General features: G+C 37.9%; 2 protein-coding genes and 1 pseudogene across 2 annotated transcripts; all 3 read right to left on the reverse strand.

Moving 5' to 3' along the window:
- Positions 1-2,718: 2,718 nt before the first annotated feature.
- On the reverse strand, positions 2,719-7,040 carry LOC121944604 (arrestin domain-containing protein 3-like). Its single transcript, XM_042488452.1, has 6 exons — positions 6,723-7,040; positions 6,555-6,615; positions 6,322-6,469; positions 6,145-6,241; positions 4,867-5,123; positions 2,719-4,334 (listed from the first exon to the last, which is right to left on the reverse strand). The coding sequence occupies exons 1-6, from the start codon at positions 6,979-6,981 to the stop codon at positions 4,086-4,088; spliced, it is 1,071 nt and encodes a 356-aa protein (XP_042344386.1). The 5' UTR covers positions 6,982-7,040; the 3' UTR covers positions 2,719-4,085.
- A 1,235-nt stretch (positions 7,041-8,275) lies between these two features.
- Positions 8,276-12,999, reverse strand: LOC121943934 (annotated as a pseudogene).
- A 2,897-nt stretch (positions 13,000-15,896) lies between these two features.
- LOC121944125 (arrestin domain-containing protein 3-like) lies at positions 15,897-18,964 on the reverse strand. Its single transcript, XM_042487812.1, has 6 exons — positions 18,709-18,964; positions 18,162-18,222; positions 17,728-17,878; positions 17,505-17,601; positions 16,112-16,368; positions 15,897-16,022 (listed from the first exon to the last, which is right to left on the reverse strand). Exons 1-6 carry the CDS (start codon positions 18,962-18,964, stop codon positions 15,897-15,899), a joined length of 948 nt encoding a protein of 315 aa, XP_042343746.1.
- Positions 18,965-19,355: the final 391 nt, after the last annotated feature.

A 19,355-nucleotide genomic window follows, 5' to 3' on the forward strand; every position in this document is an offset into this window, starting at 1 on the left:
GAAGAAGGTCGGGTGAAGCTGTGGAGGTACGCTCAGAACTTTGGTTACAGTCTGACTGCTCTCAGCTGGAACAGGGTCTCCTGTCCCAAAAAGGGTGTCATTTGTGTGCACTATCCTCTTCGACTGAGCAACAAAGGTTTGTTTCTCACACAGGTAGAATCTGGGTGTTACTGTGCGTGCAGATTCATTGAGTACCTCTACAGAGACTCCTGTTGCATCACCTGTTTATATTTAAGAGGAAAAAGCATCATTAATGATTCAGTTAAGGACATTCAGAGAAATATATAATCTTGGTGGAATGTGCTTACCTTGCTTTACTCCCATTTTTTCAGAGGTAACATTCATAGTAACCTTTGCTGACCCTGAAAATGAAATCCTGGTTGCATATTGTTGCTCCTACCAAATAGAGATATAAACAGAAAGCTGAATCTTTCATTAGCTTGCATTAACTGCACAGATTATTATTATTATTATGTTATAATGATATTTTAATTATAATCCTTAAATGGAAACACTAACACAAGCCTGGTTTAAGTACAAAGCCAAATCTATTGCATACCTTAAGCCCAATGATTATCATTTCAGACTTGGAAGCAAAGGGGAACTCAGACTTGGTCAAAAAAGGGAACTCAGTCTTGGTTTTATGAACGAGCCAGATTGACTGAGTCAGCTTTGCTCGCAAACTATAAGTTATTTTGCCCCATTTTCCCACGTAAGATGAAGGCATATCTCTGTAGGGAAATAATTCAAATGCATACAGGAGATTATTTTTATATCACCAGCTAGCAAGGAAGTGTTTAATACACTGTAAATATAAAATTTCCATATAGAAGGTTAGGTTAGATCAGCACACGTACGTATTTGGAATCACAAAGCTGAATGGATACACATTCCTCCCAGGGTGGATGATTTCTGTACCTTAAAAAAAAAAAAACATTTCTTTTAAATACTCATTCATCAGTTTATTTACAGAACATAAAATATCTATAAACTTAACAGTTTAAAGGCTTTTATTTTGTTTGTACTAACCATCTCCTTTGTTTTTATCCTGAAGAATAATATGTTCAAAATAAAAGTATTTCTTCTTTTCGCTGTGCGTCTCCGTGGCTTGTCCTTCTTGTTCAAGCCATGTCACCTTAGCTTTTCCTTTGGCTCGGACCAAAAAACACTGCACTTTGGTTTCCTTGCTGGTCACTACTGTCACCCTGCCAGAGAGGACGTCCCCAGGAGAGAAGGTGCCTTGTTCATTCACCTTGTTGTAATCCACCAAGAGATGCTTTACCGTCATGATAACAATACATCAGGTACCCTACCTAAAGGCTCTGGAGTGAAAGCACAAGGATGATCCTTCTTTTGAACAAAATAATTCTGAAGAATTTGCCAGAAGCTGGCTTGAATCGATTCAGGGTGGTGTTGAAATGGAGCCTTTTGTTGATGAACAAGGATCAGACAAGGCTGGCATATGCACTCTAGCAGTGCACCTCTTCTGAGGCTGTATCTGTGTCACACATGATCACGTGTTTAAGAGCTGCAGGTGTCACTTTCACGCAGGTAACTCTAGCCAGCAGCTCTGCAAGTAAATTAGGCCAAAATAATTGAGAGTGGCAATATGGATGCAGTAAAAGACAAATTATAAATTATAACAGTGTGCTATGTGTTCACATTTATTGCTACTTTGTGAAGATTATGGGAAAAAACGTGAAAGCCACAGTATTTTGGCACTCCTTCTGATTATTTGCTCACTTATATGTCAGCTATACAATATAAAACAGAGTAAATAAACAGTACAGAACAAACAAACATTCAATATTGCGACTGAATCAGAAAACATGAGCTACTGTTATAGAGAGATGATACAGGACTAGTACGCAGGGATGCAATATAGATGAATCAAGCAAGCATTCCTAAATTTGCACATATGAAGGGCATGTACTGGAGCATTTAGAGCATATATTGTCCTGTATTGATGCATTTAATCTCAAGATGGTGTCCAGATAGTTCAGCACGCTTAAAATAATCACAACTGAAAGTTTTACTTTAGGAGATTTGATCAAAGAAACATCTAGAACAACTTTGTGACAAGTGATATGAAATTTCATCTTCTTTAAGGGTGGCCTAGTGCAAACAGATTCACAGTCAGTACACGTTCAACAACCTTTTTGTTTACCATAACACGGTGCTGTTTACTTTCAGCCTCCACTCTAGCTTGGAGATGGAGTAGCTCAAGACGGAGCAAGGCAGCTGGTCTCTTGGGATGTTGATCACCTTGGCCACAGCCTGTTTACTGCTGGCTCAATCTTCTCTTTAGAAATAAAATTTGTGCAAAATCTCCACACTGGCCAAAGGATCTTTTCTTAAAATATGATTCTAGAATTCCTGACTTCAAGTGAATTAACATGATTAGATTTAAAGGTAATAATATGATTATAAGTTGTACCACAGATCTGATAAACTGCAAGACAGAAATTGTGACCAAACACACACAGAATCATCTGTATATAACTAAAACATTACATGTCAGTTTGTTGAATTCCTACTTTTACCCTCTGTGATATTCTGTAAAGTTCATTTGTATGTTTGTACCCAGTTTCTGACTCTGCTTGGATCCAGACTTGGATCTGATAAACTGTTAGGTGCTTTTCTCTGCAACTGAGTTTCAGTTTCACACTAAATCGTTACACACTCACATCATAAAACAATGAGTTGAAACAAAAGACACAGTGGGCTATAGGCAGCTTTACTGTTCAATGCAAATTTGTACAGGTATAAATATACAGCCACATCACTTTAGTATTATTTGATTAAAAAAATATATAAGGTATATGTCCCAGATACTGAGATAATGTATAACTTCACAAAACATCATGTATCAACTGAAAAATGTACAGTGTCCCTATATGTTTATTCAACAGTAGTTCGGTTTCACCTTGTCCTTGAGGTGATATTAATTTACAGGAGCTGCATATGGCATCCAGAACATTAATACAGCAGCAAACAACTGAAGTCACGCTTTGTCTCTGTGTGTTGTAATCTACGTTATGCTGTGGCACAGTGTCTGTCGGCAAGTGCATGTGTGTGTGTCCCACTGGCTAGCTAGTCACTCCTGCTCTGATCTACGTTCATATGGTGGTTACCACTGGTATTGGGACAGTGCCATTGCAGCAGCTCACGGTTTCCCCTCAGTTTAACAATATTAGCTCTGTAAGCAGTGTTTCAGTTAGCACTGTTTATTGAGTTAGCACTGTTAGCTGCTAGCTGCCAAGTTAGCCACCTCCATATTGAGAAGTGTGTGCTATATTCCTGCCTCAGACTCAAAGCTATGCTCTGAATGTTGCATGCGATTCCAAGCCAGCAGATAATGTAGTAGGATGAACATAACACTGAAATTCACAGTAAAACAAATGGCATAAACATGACTAGGAACTGACCAAGAATCACATGGTCACTATTATGACACAAAATAGAAACTTTAAAATAATTTTCTGTTACACAGCTAAAAATAAAACCCTTTAACCAGAGGGGGAGATCAGCCAACATATAACAGAGATGGTAAATGATTGTTATTGCCCTGTTGTGCCATTGTTATTTTTAGAAAGCGCTGCAGACTTGTTGTTATACAGTATATCACATCAGAGGCTGACGCTGTTGTGTTACACGTCATGCCTGTCACGTCTGTTTCGCTTTATGCCGCCGTGCTGTCTAAAATTACACTCTGGGGCAGTATGATGTCGCCATTGTTTGGGTCTGTGTAAAACTGCAAACAGGGCATGGGACTTGGCATGTGACCATATAACACAATCTCTGTGTAAAAGGGGCTAATTTCTACTTGCAGGTAATTGCTGGATTTCTGCTCCTGCAGAACTGTAAGTAAACATTTTAAACTGAAAGACATGGTTTGCAGTGGATCAGCTACACAACACAGCTGAAAAGTCAATAACTTTTGAATCTCCAGAGGGAGCTGCATGAAAACTTTGGGGCTAAAGACTACAAGTTCAAAAAAGCAAAGAAATCTGTGGCAGTGGAGTTAGAGAGAAGTGAGCTTACCAGGCCTCTGTAGCCTTGTTTGCATTGTTAATGGTTAACTGTTATTTGCTATAATCAGGATATGAGGGGTACACTGAATATGCTCCATAAGGAGGTGGGGGATCCAGACCTTGGGGTGCTGGTAGTGGTTGTGGTGCCATGCTCCAGTGTGCTTGGTTTGGGTTCCCAAATGCTTCAAATCCAGGTCCAGCAGGAGGAGGTTGTTTCACAGCAGGAACCTCAGAGGAAGGTAAGATGACTATGGGGAGTTTGATCTCTGGGTCTGAAGCATATTTGACATCTAGATTGATCTGAAAAAACATGTTTAATGTTATATTGTTGGATTTGATTTTCTCTTGTATATTACCAGAATCATTGCACAGTGTTGCATAAAGTCAGTTTCAGACTGTGCACATTATGGACTCCTTTGGATCGAAACAAGAACAATAATGGGTTTAAAGTCTCCAGATAAATGTTGATATTCATAATTGGGCAGGTTTTGCATTTTGACAGTAGGGCTTTCTTATGTTTCTCATCCCTTTGTTTTATCACTAGAGGTCCCCTTTGGTTTACTATAGGATTTCTTTCTTTGAAATATTTGTGAATTGATTATATTTATGTATGCTCTCCCTGTATGCTGTCAGTTTAAGTAATCAGTGATGAAGATATTCCATTTGCCCTTTTGTATATAAAGGCATAGCGGGAATACTAAGCCTTTTCCTAGAGAATATTTGTTTATAATCTCACCATTTTATTTTGTGTCACCTGTAACTGGGGAATGTACTTCTCATTACTCATTCAATAAGATGTTTTTAAACATTTTGACCATAATATGAAATTTACCTTCAGCCTGTACTCCAGCTTGATGATGGAGCAGTTCAAGATGGAGGGAGGTAGCTCTCTAGGGACTGTGATCACCTTAGTCACAGTCTCTGTCTTAGAGGATTCAACAGCCTCTGTCTTCTCCTTTAGGATCTCATTTGTGCAAACTCTCCTGCGACCCTGGGCAAAGAAACTCCGCTTCTCGTACAGGATGAATTTTGGCTTCGCTGAACGACTGGAGTGGTTGCTGACATCAACAGTAACTTTGATAGGCTCTCCTGTAAAATTGAGAAAAGAAAGCTGATCAATTTCTGAACCCAATCAGTGGTTGGTACCAATTACAATTCTGTAACAATTCTTTTACCCCAGAACTTGGGGATTTTAATAGGGACCCACAAACTGAGTCACTCAAGTCCCTTAAAATATCATCTTCAACTAGGTGGACAGGTTAATGTAAACCTGCAACTTCCCACGAGTCGGAATTGAAGAAGTCTCTTGGAGGTGAAATGTCTTTGACAACTCAAAGCAAGTCCAGTTGCCTACGATATAGCACCACCAAAACCTGCGTAACTGAGAATCTTCACCAACATCTTTACGTAAAATATCTAAGTCATAAGTGGGGGTTACCTGTGGGGCTAAAAATGATGGTGCAGGTGAACAGGGAGTTGTTGATATATTAGCAAGATTTTTATTCTTCCTTGTTCATAGAGACCAACACCTTACTGGTACTGACTGGTCTGTCCCAGTGATTTAAGCTGGCAGATACACTCTCTTCTTCCCCTGCCTGGGCCATGTTTAGATTAACCTGTTGCCATGCACCAAGGCATAAACCTGTTGGACCTGTATTGACCTTCCCCCAAACCTTACACCCTCTGTGCATTGCTCTGTACCCTGTTGCTTTCACATTCCCAAGTTCAGAACACACTTGACATCTAACCATTTTTCTAGAGAAAGATTTCAGCATACAGAACAGCTGTAGTTTCAATATGTATATGGCTCAGACACTTATCAGTATTTTTGCTGATGAGTAGCACAGCAAAAAATAATCTTGCGTTTTAAAGTATTAAGGATTGAGGTTCTCCTCTCCCTTTATCAAGTCACTATCATGACTACATACAAATATTTAGTACAGGGCACTCAGTTGACTTGCCCAACAGGTTAGGAAGGGGTAAGTATTGCAAACAACATTTTGTAACTAATGTTTCCTTGATGAAACAGGCTGTAGTTTTTAGCCAACAAATTCCTGCTCTAAACAAGGAAATGCAGTCAATCAAAGTTTTTGGGGTGCAGGATTATTACCTTGCTTGTATCCCATCCGCTTGGTGTGAACATCCATTGAAACCATTCCTGAACCAAAAACTTTGACAGATTTGTCTTTGCAACCATACTGAGGATCCTAAAGAATAGAGCACAATTAGATTAACAGAGATCAATAATTGTCACTAAATGGTTGCTGTTTTAAAGATGATGTCTTACCATAAGGCCGGGAATATCCATGTCTGCTTTGGACACAAATGTGAAGTGGATTTTTGCCTTTTTTGTCAGCTTCATTGATTGTTTGAGTTCTGCCTTCATTTTATGAACAATTTTGCCGATGGAGGATTTGAATGTTGATGGAATCTTCCTGTGAAGTATAATCATGAAAAAGTTAATGACCTGAAAAGAAGCAAAACATCAATTTAAAATGAAAATTAAGTTAAAAAAGCCACCTTTCAGGAATTTGGAAGGAAAAGGGAAATACATGTCTTCCTTTGCCAATGATTTCAGTGCCTGGAACAGAATTGTTACAAGTCTTAAAACAGTACGCCAATATTAATAAGTCATTTTCTAAATGTCGTTGCATCACCTACAATGTAAATATTAATTTAATACTTTACCGTCTTGTCTCGACTCTCTCAGGATATGATGTTTGATATCATAATATTTCTCATCTGCCCAGTACACATGAGTGTGGTGCTGTCCATAATGTTCAGTCCAACGGACACGAGCCTTTCCTTGTGCTATAAAAACAAGAGCCTGGATTTTTGTTTCCTTAGAAACCTCCACTATGATTCTCCCATTAACGGTATCTCCATTTGTGAAGGTGTTTCTGCTGTTGATGGCATCATATTCAATTGCAAAGTTTTTGATTGTCATTCTCCACAGAAAAATACACAGAGGAAAAGATCAAATGTCCCGTGAAACCATGAGGAAGCTCAAGCCTTGTAAACTCTGAACAGCTGCTTCACACTGTTTATATCTGATCTCAGACATGCAAATCTTGTTAAACCTGTTTTCCTCTCTTGTGCCCACAGCACAGATGAGAGGCACACACAAACACAATGACATGGGAGGGACTGTGCTCTCTTGAGAATCTCAGTGGGCGGGGAGTAATACATGTAATTTATGTCACATGCTCCACTTTGTCAATTTGTCTCATGACACATTTTCCAATCATATCCAACAAATTTCCATTTAGTGTACAGGTAACATGTGCTGTATGACATAATGGAATTTTAATCAGAAGGAAGTTGTAGTTGAATGACCTGGTATATTTCCAGTACAGGAACACAAGTTATATAAAACAAAGCTGTTTCACCAGCTGTTGGAGCAACTAAAGTCTCTACACAATGTCCTGGTTATTGATAATCCACAGATTTTACTGTGAAAAGTTGGCCATTCAGAAACAATTTTGGTGTCAGTAGTTAATAAAACTAATACTAAATTGTGGTCAATGGTGCCTTTTCTCTCACAGACATTAATGAAAAGATAAAACTTTTCATAAAAATAAAAATAGAATTTTCAAAATGTTGGGCACCACCAATGAAATTGCAGTCATTGTTATTGCATTTCAGTGGCAGCATAAGTTCCAGTAGCAGATATGACTTGACTAGGCTGTTTAATCAGAATATTTAAAGTAACAGGTTGTCTAGTCATATGAATCAAACCTCTATGGTGCAGTTTAGTATTATATAATTTTAATGAAGGATGTGGTTTATTTCCCAAACATATCATGTTTAAATAAAGTTTATCATAATGACAAGACTTTAATGGATTTTTTTCCCCGAGGTTTATGCATTCAGTATTTAAAGTATAAGTAAGTAAGTAGTATAGTGTTAATTATTGTTTACACAAATGAAAGGAAAAATCTAAATCTAAATCTAAATAAAGTATTTCTGTTACATTCATGTAATGCATAAAAGACATATTAGTGAGCTGGTGGGAACAAGTAAATGGAAAAAGTAAGCGAAACTTTTCAACCAGATATTTTAACATTTCTTCAGACAGATTTTTATCCATAAATCCATTTAACCTGCATTGTTTACCAGAGACACTGCCAGATTAAGTGTGTGTATATTCCTGAAATACTGACCTACCCTTGAGTTATGTAGTATGAAATGAAATAATACAGACAAAACAGGGGTACGAACTCAAATATTAGACACTTCACTTATAGGAAAGAGGTATATTTTAATGACACAGAAGAGTTCGTTCAGTAAAAACAGGACAAAGAAATGTAAATGACAATGATAGCTACATTCAGTCCAATGACTCAGCACAAAGACTGACAAAACAGTTTATATTCCATAAATGCTTTGTTTCTCAAGTTTCTCAAGTTAATACATTTCATCACATAGAAATAAGCGTATAACTGTAATTATCTCAAACTGAGACAAGAAGCTTACTAAAAGCAGGGACAATATTTTCACTTTTCCATTATAAAATGACCATTTTTATAAAAAACAAAGAACCAGAGAACAAATCTAATGGATTTGATTGAAGTCAAAGACAAGTTGGTGATCCTCAAACTGCAATAAACAAATGCAACAATAACAAAGTGAAACACTGTAGGTTGACAATTAATTAAAGCAATAACTGTTTGTATTTATGTTTTAAACTTCCCTGAAAAGTCTAGGTATCTTCACATTCTGTTCAGTAATTTTTTTTTTCAAAATCTGACAAAGGTGGGTACATCCCAAATGATCCATAGGGAGGTGGGGGATCCAAAGGATGTGGTGCTGTTGCTGGTGGTGGCTGTGGTGGTACGATGCCCCAGGCTGGTGGGTTTGTGCTCCCGAATGGTTCAAATCCAAAGCCAGAAGCAGCAGGTGGTGGAGCCATGGCAGCAACCTGAGAGGCTGGCAGGATGACTATGGGAAATTTGATCTCAGGGTCGGAAGCATATTTGACATCGAGGTAGACCTGTGGAAAACATTGTTGATGTTCTATTACTGAATATCTAATCACCAGAATTATCAGCATTGTGTACAATTATTTATATTTTGTGTGCATGACAGACTCCTCTGGCAAAGAACGTGAGCAATGAGAGAGGAATGGATTCAAAGCAGTTTGGTTCTGCAAAGTGAGGCCATAGGACACACTCATCTAGATATGTAGATTCAACAATCCCTCAATGTTTACTTTTAAGTTTGTTAGTGGGTAACTCAGAAATTAGATATTGACATGGGAGTGTTTGCTATTTGGAGGTGTGCTGACCTTTTCGTCTTAGTTCTTCTAATTCAATTTGGTCAACAATCTCTTATTACCATTATTTCTATTGATATGGTGAGTTGCATGGTCTATCTCCTCAATAGAGTGGACGTTTCTGGAGTTTTTTTCTTTTATAAATTGAGTGTGTAAGATGTTGCACAGACAAGCACTTTTAACCCTATATAACTACCATCTAACAGGATCTCTTCTAGTCCCCGCACCTAACTTTGAGCCAATATGACATCAGTGGGCGTGTCTATTCTACAGGTTGGAAGGAAAAGAGTCTTGCATGTCATGTCTACTATTATTGAAAAACATTCTATGGGTGTTTTTTTTTATAAAAATAAATATAAATAATTATATAATACAATAATAAATAACTGTAATTAATAACAGAACTAATTCTGATTTTTATATTTTGGATTATAGGAAAATTTGACCAGACTTGAGATGTTTATTATATTAATAAAAATTCTTACAATAAACACTTTTTCAAGACACATTACCTTTTTAGTGCAGTCACATAAAGACGAGCACACACATCTGTTTCCATTTAAAGTAAATGCTTACCCTGAGTCTGTACTCTACTTTGATGATACTGCAGTTGGGGATGGAAGGCTCCACGTCGTGGGGGATGGGGAGGACTTGGGTAACATTAATTTAGTAGAAGGAGGGATGGGCTCCCCCACCTCTTTAAAGAGGTCTTTAGTACAGACTCTTCTCTTCCCTCGTGCAAAGAAGCTGTGCTTTCTGTACACGCAGTACTTGGGTTTGATCTCGCGAGATGAGTTGTTGTGAACGGAGGTCAGAACCTTTAATCCTTCTCCTGCAAGAGACCATGAATGTCAAAACAAGCCTTGGCATGAGACTCACAAGAGTAACAAATAACAACTAAGAATAGTGAATATCCCTTTAGGGCTCTCACCTTGGAAGAAACCTGTTTTTTCAAGATTCACATCCATAGCTACTGTTCCTGAGGTGAAAATTTTCATTTTCTTATCCTTAGACTCATGCTGCGGCACCTGAAAAAAGACAAGTTTAATTAATTAAATACAAGTAACATTAAGAAAGAAAAGAAAACACTTAATGTAATAGTGTTTATTCTGGTGTCTCAAATGTCCACCTGCGGTGCCCCGCCATAACAAAAGCTATGCAAACTGAGCAAATTCTAGAGGTTTGCTGTTAAAATAGCCATTAGACCGTATCTCTTCTGGGGCAAACAGAACCTTTTCAAAGCATTTTCAAAACATCTTTACACAGGGCTGATTTGATGAATATATTCATTCAAGTTCACACCTGGAGGCAGTTGGGGTGTGTACACTGTTCAATATACCTCCTTGCAGGAACAAACAAGGGCTGGCTTTTTCCCTCCTGCTGGAATGACAGGAATGAAAATGTAACTCAGCACATACCATTAGCCCAGGGTCACTGCTCAGGTCCGCCCTCGACACAAAGTTGATCTTAGTTGAATCTTTTTTATCAATCCTCATTGATCTGCTCAGCTTGGCTTCCAGTGAGTACACAATTTTACCAAAAGAGCCATTGAAGGAGGAGGGCATTTCCCTACAGCACAAGAGCAGAGGAACATGACCCACTGACTGGGAATTGATTCAAGCATTGCACATACAAGAAAGCAAGAAACACTCTACACTCTACATTAAGTCTGTAAATGTTTACAGACTTAACTTTTCAAAGTGATTTCACCAATCGTATTCTCTCAAAATAAATTACACTTGTATACCCCTAAGTTAATCTATTAAGACATTTTTAGATGATAATATGTGCAAGCATTATATTTTCCTTGTAATAAAACTAAGTCTGGAGATGATAAGGGACTGTCCGAGTCATTATGGAACCATTAAGAGAATGCTTACTTACTGGAGAGGGATCAGGAAGGTGAATGGGTAAATATGGCATCCTGGGGCAATAACATTGCTGTCTGTAAAGCAACAAGACATTGTAAAGCTGCAGGTGAGGAAGAGCATGCTCAAACATCTGATTTCAAGTCTGATCTAGCCCTTTGACATCAGGGGGAACTGGTGTGTTGGTACAATGCAGTTTCTTAATCAGCTCCGTTTGACCACACAGACAGAAACAGGTCAAATGTCATAAAACAATAAAAATACAAAGACAGAAAAGCAACACAGACTTCTCTGTAAAGCTTCTAAAACATTTACCACATGCTAAGTAGATAGCAGAGTATAAATGTACTCTTGCAGTCTTTTGCTAATGGCTTTAGTGGTTATGGTTTATGGTTTGTGATTGGAGTGGGTGGTCAACATGGTTTTGTCCTTTCAGCTCATTGAAGCCGTTAATAATAATAATAATAAATACTAATAAAGTACTGCAGATGAGCAATCAAAAGCTATGAAAAAAATATCATCAGATATCTGTATATAGCTATTCTTAATAAAATTAATATCGCAGCACAATCTCTTTCTGAAAACTCCGATAAAAACTAAACCTCACCACAGAATGACACAAAATGAAATATGATACAGTGTGATAAGAAAAGGAAACAATTATTCATACTAAATTTCATTTTACATCCTCAGACAGCTCTGTTAAAGAATTTTAATGGCCAGTTAACACATCACATAATGTCCTCAGATTCAGATATTGTTTGTTGATTTTGGTTTGGCAACTGGATAGACTGATGTATTGACAGATTTTTCAGCCTGTTGTACTTTTAAAAAAAATATATACTTACAAGTTTCTCCATTCCCGCTTGTCAATAGTGCTTGGTTGTCATCTGAAAGTTAAAAAAAAAAGCAGCACACTGAATTAACGCATTAACAGAATTAACAAATGTCAACATTTGTTACCACGAAAATGTCTGAAATTTTTTTTTAAAAATGGCCATTACAATCTCTGTCAACTTAAGGTGAAATCTAAACCCCAGAGACATTTAGATTACAGCCACATTAAACAAATAAAAGCAAAAAGTCCTCACAGGTGAGAAGCTGGAGACAGGTTGCCAGGATGTTTTTGCACACTGTAAATGACCTAAGCAACTGATAAAATAAACAATTAAAAATTATTATAATATTAGTATTTAATTATTAATTATCATTTTGTTGTAAAAATGAATGTTTTCAAGCAAACTTTCGTATTAAGAACATTCTGTACAAATTCCATTTCTTTGCTTGTTAGAGTTGGTGTTAGTGTGTGGGGACTTGGGGGCTTGACTGCTCAGTGCATTGTTTTTTTTTGTGTGTGTGTGCGTACTTCTGCAAAGACACGACTATACATTGCTTTTCACTATCCCAAACAACTTTGGAAAAAACTGACATCCGTGCATTCAGTGATTTTGCGTGCCGAAACTTATGCAAAGCAGCCAGTCCGCGTTAAATTCTCCATGTTCCTTTTACGCACTTACCTTTGTGATCTTTGTCTCGGATGAAGTAATGTTTGATGCTGAAGTACTTGTCCTTGGAGTGATATACGACAGTAGTTTGGCCGTGTCTCTCGGTCCACAAGACTTCTGCTTTCCCCTTGAATTTAATTAACAGGGAGGCTATATGACACTCTTTGGCCACCTCCAGCACCACTTTACCAGAAACGGTGTCGCCACTGGTAAAAGTATTTTCCTCGTTAATGGGGTCAAAAGTGACTTTTAGGCTCTTTACGGTGCTCGACATGGTAGGCGACGGCTCCACGGAAAGCCCTTCGAGAAAATATGTGATTGATAAACTGAGACAAACAACATAAAGACCACCCCTAACTTCCGCGTGGGAGTGTCCGCGTCCTGAGGAGGAACCTCTCACCCGCGTTCATTCATTTATTCCTCTACACAGTGAGTTATTGAATTATGTTCAGACACCTCTTATCTGTCGGTCCTGTTGTTCGATATATTTTATAAGGATTGTGATTAGATTTAAATTTGGCCAAATTTAGTCAGGCTACTCAATGGTCTAAGCATAAGTTCATTACAAGACCGTTTTTCTAATTCATATTTAAATATAATTAAAATGCTGCCGCTGTAAAAAAAAAAAAAAAAAAAAAAAGTCGACGGCCTTTAGTGTGTCCCTCTGGAGTTGCCGTATGGCAGGAAAAAAGTAATGGGGAGAACTTCCACTCTTTTCGGGGCTTGTTATGTGGGAGTTTTGGTTAGGCAAAATAAAAGGGCAGCAGTTCCTGCTGGAGCTGCTACACCATCTTCAGTCCCGTTTATTGTTTTACTATTTAAAGTCAGACGAACCCAGGACGCTGGGTTACACTGGTGTCGGTGGTGTTTTTCAGCAAGCTGCTGTGAGGACTTTTCTGTGGACCTGTGGAGCGGCTCTTACCCGCTGTTGTTTTTAGCTTAGCTGCCGCAGTATAGCTAGCTGGTTAACCTCGGTGCTTCAAGACTGCACAATTACTTTTCAAAAGTGTGGCGCGGAGACGAGGAGCCTTTTAAACCCGGCATGGGATGTTTGACAGACACTGTACTGGCAGGTCCTCTCCATTCACTGGTGACAGGAGCCACAGTTTCCTCAGGAGGCGGCTGTCAGCGGGAGTAGTACTGCAGTAAGTCAAGAGAAACACACATTATACAACAGTCTGCTACAGTTAAACCACTCTATTTCACTGGAAACACACAGATAAATGTATATGATACTACGCAGCTCCCCTGCGCATAACATGTAGACCTTGCTAACACAGAGTACCAAGCAAGCTAATTTGCAGGAAAAAGTTTTGTGTTGCTAGGCAACAGCTGTAACTTTAAGCGGGAACTGAAAGTATTTGTGTTGGCAGAGGCAAACAAATATTTAGATGGACAAACAAATCATAATCCGTTTTCCTGTATTACTGTTAACGAATAAATGACACAACTGTTGTATAAAGCGATATCACTGTGGAGGTCCTGCTGCGGTACTGTAGCCTGTTTAATCACGGATGTAATTATCTTCACCACTTGGCCTGTGGCCTCCTGCTTACACCGAATCACAGCTGTAACATTATGAACTTTGTAAAGGTCGGTTTTAGTGGACTGTAGTAATCGTGGATGTTTTATATGGAAAGGTAATAACAGAATGAGAAGAGTGTGGCTGTGGAGTGTACAGCTGATAATCTTTCACACAAAATAGTAGAGTAAATTCTGAGTCACTGGGATACTCGATCTTGTGTTGTAATGCCTACACTTTCTTTATGACTTTTATAAAATGTAATAATGTGTCATGACGGTTTATGGAAACAGGTATTATACATGTCATTTATAGATGTCAAAAATTCACAACATAAGTATTGATATTTGCATGGTGTGCTTTTTTCACAAACCAAACAAAAAGGAGAGGAAAGTTTGCTACTATAGCCTTTTCAGTTCCTTTCATCAACTGTCCACACAAAAATGATGTTTATCACCTTTAATGTTGGAGTTGTCTTGTTCACGTATGATTTAGAGGACAGGCGACAAGGGTGGGGTGAATAAAACATTCAGGTTAATGAACCCTATGTTATGAAATGTGATCACAATCAGCATGTGATTCATTCAGGTTATTATTATTATTTTTTTCCTGTGGAAAGAAAGTACACATCTCAAATGTTCAGGTGTGTTTATAACCATCGAGTTTGGCAGCATCTTGTGACTGAGAGTTTGAGTCATTTATATTGTAATGGGCCCTTATTAATGCTGGTACAATATTTAATAGTGATAATCAATGAGAGTTGAAGCAAACAACACTCCACCACTGACCCAAAATAATACACACATAAGACAAGACAAATGAAAGAAGACATGAAAAACCCCAGGCAGAGAGGCAGCAAGACTAGCAGTCCCAACATTAGAAGCCTCTCTGCTCTGCTGCTTTCAAAGACGCGTTTCAAGCAGCTCCTTCCCCAGCCAGGAGCAATGCATCTCGTTAGGTGATGCAGCACACCTGGGCAGATCTACAGAGGGGGAAGGGACAACAGCATCAACACACACAGCCGCAACAGAGTAGTTTAAGGATCCAGTCGTGCCTCAGTTTCCTAGAATAAAGTGCTTTTGCTATTATTCTGTTTCATATTTTTTTTTTTTTTTTTTACCATGAATCCATTGCTATAGTAAAAGTAAAATGAGCTTTTTCACTCTATTAGTATGTCCTTTTCATTTTTATTCACTCTCAGATAAGTACATCCCTGTTTTTCAGATTATCTTTCTTTTTTAATGGTCTTGATTTGCAAATAATAGGTGGCCAAGAGATAAGATCCGATATTTATAAATCCAGCGCAAAGTAATCGTAGTTCTCAAAGCACCCATTGCTCATGTCAGTAATCTCTTGTCAGACTGATAAAAGAAATGATTACGGACTGAAAACTGTTTGTCCTCATTAGGGTATCATGTTTTCTCTGACATATGATATTTTATTATGTATTTATTGTTGCATTAAAATTAGTTATCACAGCCATTTCCTAATTTACAACATTTCAGTATTCCTCATCGCAAACAACACCATGAAATCAACACAGAAAATTATTTACAATCAAGTCATCCCGTTGTGAAACAGCTGATAAACTCAATTTCATTCCTACTCCAAATATTCTAATTATTATCTTTTATATTTTAGAATAGACAAATATCCACAGTGCCTTTACTCTTGGTGCCTGGAAAACAGGAATTAAGCAAAAATGGAAGACGTAAAAGCAGACAGCTGCTCCTCATCATCAGGCCCCTGTGAAGCAGGCAGGATGACTATGGGGAACTTGATCTTGGGGTCTTGAGCATACTTAACATCCAGGTAGACCTGAGGTGGATACAGACAGTTCTTACAATGACCATGCAGCCCTGTAGACATAAAAAATCACTGATATGTTTTTAGAAGATTATACACACTCTGAGCCTGTACTCTGCCTTGATGATGTTGCAGTTCAGGATAGATGGAGGCGTGGAGGAAGGGATGGTGATGATCTTAGTGACGGTCTGACCCGCAGAAGGTGGGATGGCTTCCCCCTCCTCTTTCAGGATGTCTTTGGTTTGGAGTTTCCTCTTTTTCTTTGCGAAGTAACTGTACTTCTCATATAAACAGTATTTGGGCTTGATTTCTCGAGATGACCTGTTTTGGATAGAGGCCACAACCTTTATGCCTTCCCCTGCAAAACAGAGCAGCACCTCATGCACAACTGTTGAAAACACCAAACATGCTAAATTGAATTGTCCCTCTTTCTCTCTGGGTTGACACCCACACAGGAGGGACAGACAGCAGTAATTTCATACTGCATATAAACCTTTTTTATGCTGTGCATAAAAATATACTCCTGCATTGTCTTAACAAATGTAACTATAAAAACATTATTAAAGCCATTTTATTTTTCTGAATGCTGTTGAGCACAATGTAATTAAATTGTCTGATATTGTCCCAGTAAAAAACCTGTATCTCTTATTGTATTACTGTATCTGTCTCTGGAACTAAATCCCAAATTAGAAACCTGGATTTTAGAGGTATTTAAATTATATAATTATTTATTTCAATTAAGGAGCTCTATGTGACATTTAGCATTAATTTAGCAGTAATGGCATCCTGTGCAGTGAATGAAATCATCCCTCCTCTCTGTGTGTGATAACCTGAACTTTGTTTTTTCTTTGTTGTTGTGTGAGCCCCTGTATCCCATTGGATAGTCAATTGCCATCCCCAACCCTTGGTTGCAGAACAGCATCATTGTACGACATTGCACAATAGAAAAGGTTATAAAGTTTGCATACTGACTCAGTAATGTCCATCACTCAACATCTATCTAAACCTTGCCACATTAGCTAACATCAGTCACCACTGGCTATACCTGGCCATACCCTACCAAATAAAATTGGTGCAGAAAACCTTTTAAGTTGAATGAAGCAAGGAATGCACTTAATTTCCTGGATTCTGGTGATATTTTGTTTTAACACCAACCTGTGCATTTACTAAATCAATTTAAAGTGTAAATAGCGAAGATTTTCCAAAATAAGAGTCCTCTAGTACTTTTTGTTTATAGAGGCGGTGAGGGGATTAATTTTAAAACTTTGGTTTTGTAACCTCTAACCTAGAGAACACGTGGATATATCTCTGCTTTTAGTTGAACTACATGCCTCATTTGTTGCTCTTATCTTTAGATAATAAAAATGATTATAAGCAGGGACTTTGAGCTGCACATGATTCAGCGTTGAAGTAGAGAGGGATTACTACAGCCCAATGTCAAGACAATCTGTTTAGTGAATGCATAATTGAATAATTCACATGGTTTAAAATTACCTTGGTGGAAGCCCATCCGCACGATATTTACATCCATGCCAACTGACCCTGATGTAAAGAGCTTCATTGTCTTATTGATGGTGCTGTTTTGTGGAGTCTGCCAGAAAAATGATGAATTAGTCAGACACTGTGTTACTTCTCATTACGGCAGCTTTGTCAACAAAACGACCCGGCAAACTCATTGGACATGCATCTGTGAGTGTGTGGTCTGTAAGGTGGGTACCATCAGCAATGGATCACTGTTTAGGGTTGGTTTGTGGATGAGAGTAAACTTCGCCTTAGCTTTGGTGTCTATTCTCATCGACCTGCTCAGAGTTGCCTCCAGTGTGTACTGGATTTTTCCATACGGGCCTTTGAAGGAGGGTGGCAGGTCTCTACAGGACGTGACAAAACAAACCACAACAAGACAGACTGGATGAGAGAAAGTAATAGTCTTTCGGTAGCACTATTTTTAGATTGTCCAAGGTTAATACTCGCAATGCATCAAGAGGAACTAGCTACTCATATGAGTGGGAAATTAAATAGAGTTTATATTATGATAGATAGATGCTTGTTGCTAACAAAAAAAGAACAAACTTAAAAGTGTTCATGCTTAAAGACACTGGTAAAAAATATCTAATAATTGTTCAAGTTGTTTCATTCGTTAAAAAGACTCACTGTGCAGGGATCTGAAAGGTGAATGGGTAGACATGGCAGTCCTGAGCAACAACATTATTACCTGAAAGGCAATTAAGTTTATTTAAAAAAAAAAAAAAAGATTGTAGCAGTGTTAATCATTTAGAAAATAAATACATGTTTAGCTGTTAGACTAATGTGAGCACAGTTGCCCTTTTGAATGATAAAAGTGTTGATTATTCATCCTGAAGAACAATTGTGGAACAAAAATGGGAGGTAATTCAGCTGTTACTGTTATATAACGTGTGTTCGCTACGCCAGTAAATGGGCTTAAAACACACAAATCATTGTTGTTTTTATATCTATAATGTATGGACAACCAGGATCTGGATTTTTCTTGATCATATAATATGTGCGTATATTTGTTTAACAAAAAGTTTTTTAATTTAAGTGATAATGATGAGACAGATGCAGTGAAAAAAATCTGAAAGAGCCAAGAAAAGAGATGCAACAGTGCTACATTAATAATTAATTAATTTACTATTTTACAATTACAGCAGGTTGTTTCTAAACTGAATAAGTTACTTACCTCGGCCATCCAGAATGACATCTTGCTTGACACTGAAGTACTTCTCTTTGTTATGGTATGTTACGATAGTCTTTCCATACATTTCAGTCCATTTGACGTTTGCTTTTCCCTTCAGCTTTATACACAGTGAACCTATTTTGCACTCTTTTGTCAGTTCCAGTTTAATTTGTCCTGCAATACAGTCACCACTAGTGAAAGTATTACTTTCATTTATGGGATTGTATCTCACTGAAAAGCTCTTAATATTGTTTGCCATGTTATACAGTGTGAGCTGTAAGCACAAAGCAAGGTGAGACAGTGAGAGCGGAGATGTTACATGATGGGAGGAGTGTGTCTGCGTGCAAGCTGACACACTGGTTTTGGTAATAATTAAACCACAGTACTTCAGTAAATCCTGCTCACTGGTTAGAACCAGATAGATTGATACCCTATATTTTTACACATTTGTGTAAAAATATAGGGCAATCATATTTAAATGTTATTCTGGTAAGCAGGTCTTAGTAAGATAGGATGTAAAGTTTTTTATAGAGCACTTTTCAAAGTGTTCCACAGTAAAATAACAAACAAACAAAAAACCTAGAACTACTGCCTTGGTCATTACTATTTGAACTGCTCAGTGGCGCAGGAAACAGAAAAAGCTCTTTTTC

The sequence above is a fragment of the Plectropomus leopardus genome, chromosome 6 (assembly GCF_008729295.1).
Source record: "Plectropomus leopardus isolate mb chromosome 6, YSFRI_Pleo_2.0, whole genome shotgun sequence".
In the NCBI taxonomy this organism is placed as follows: domain Eukaryota; kingdom Metazoa; phylum Chordata; class Actinopteri; order Perciformes; family Serranidae; genus Plectropomus; species Plectropomus leopardus.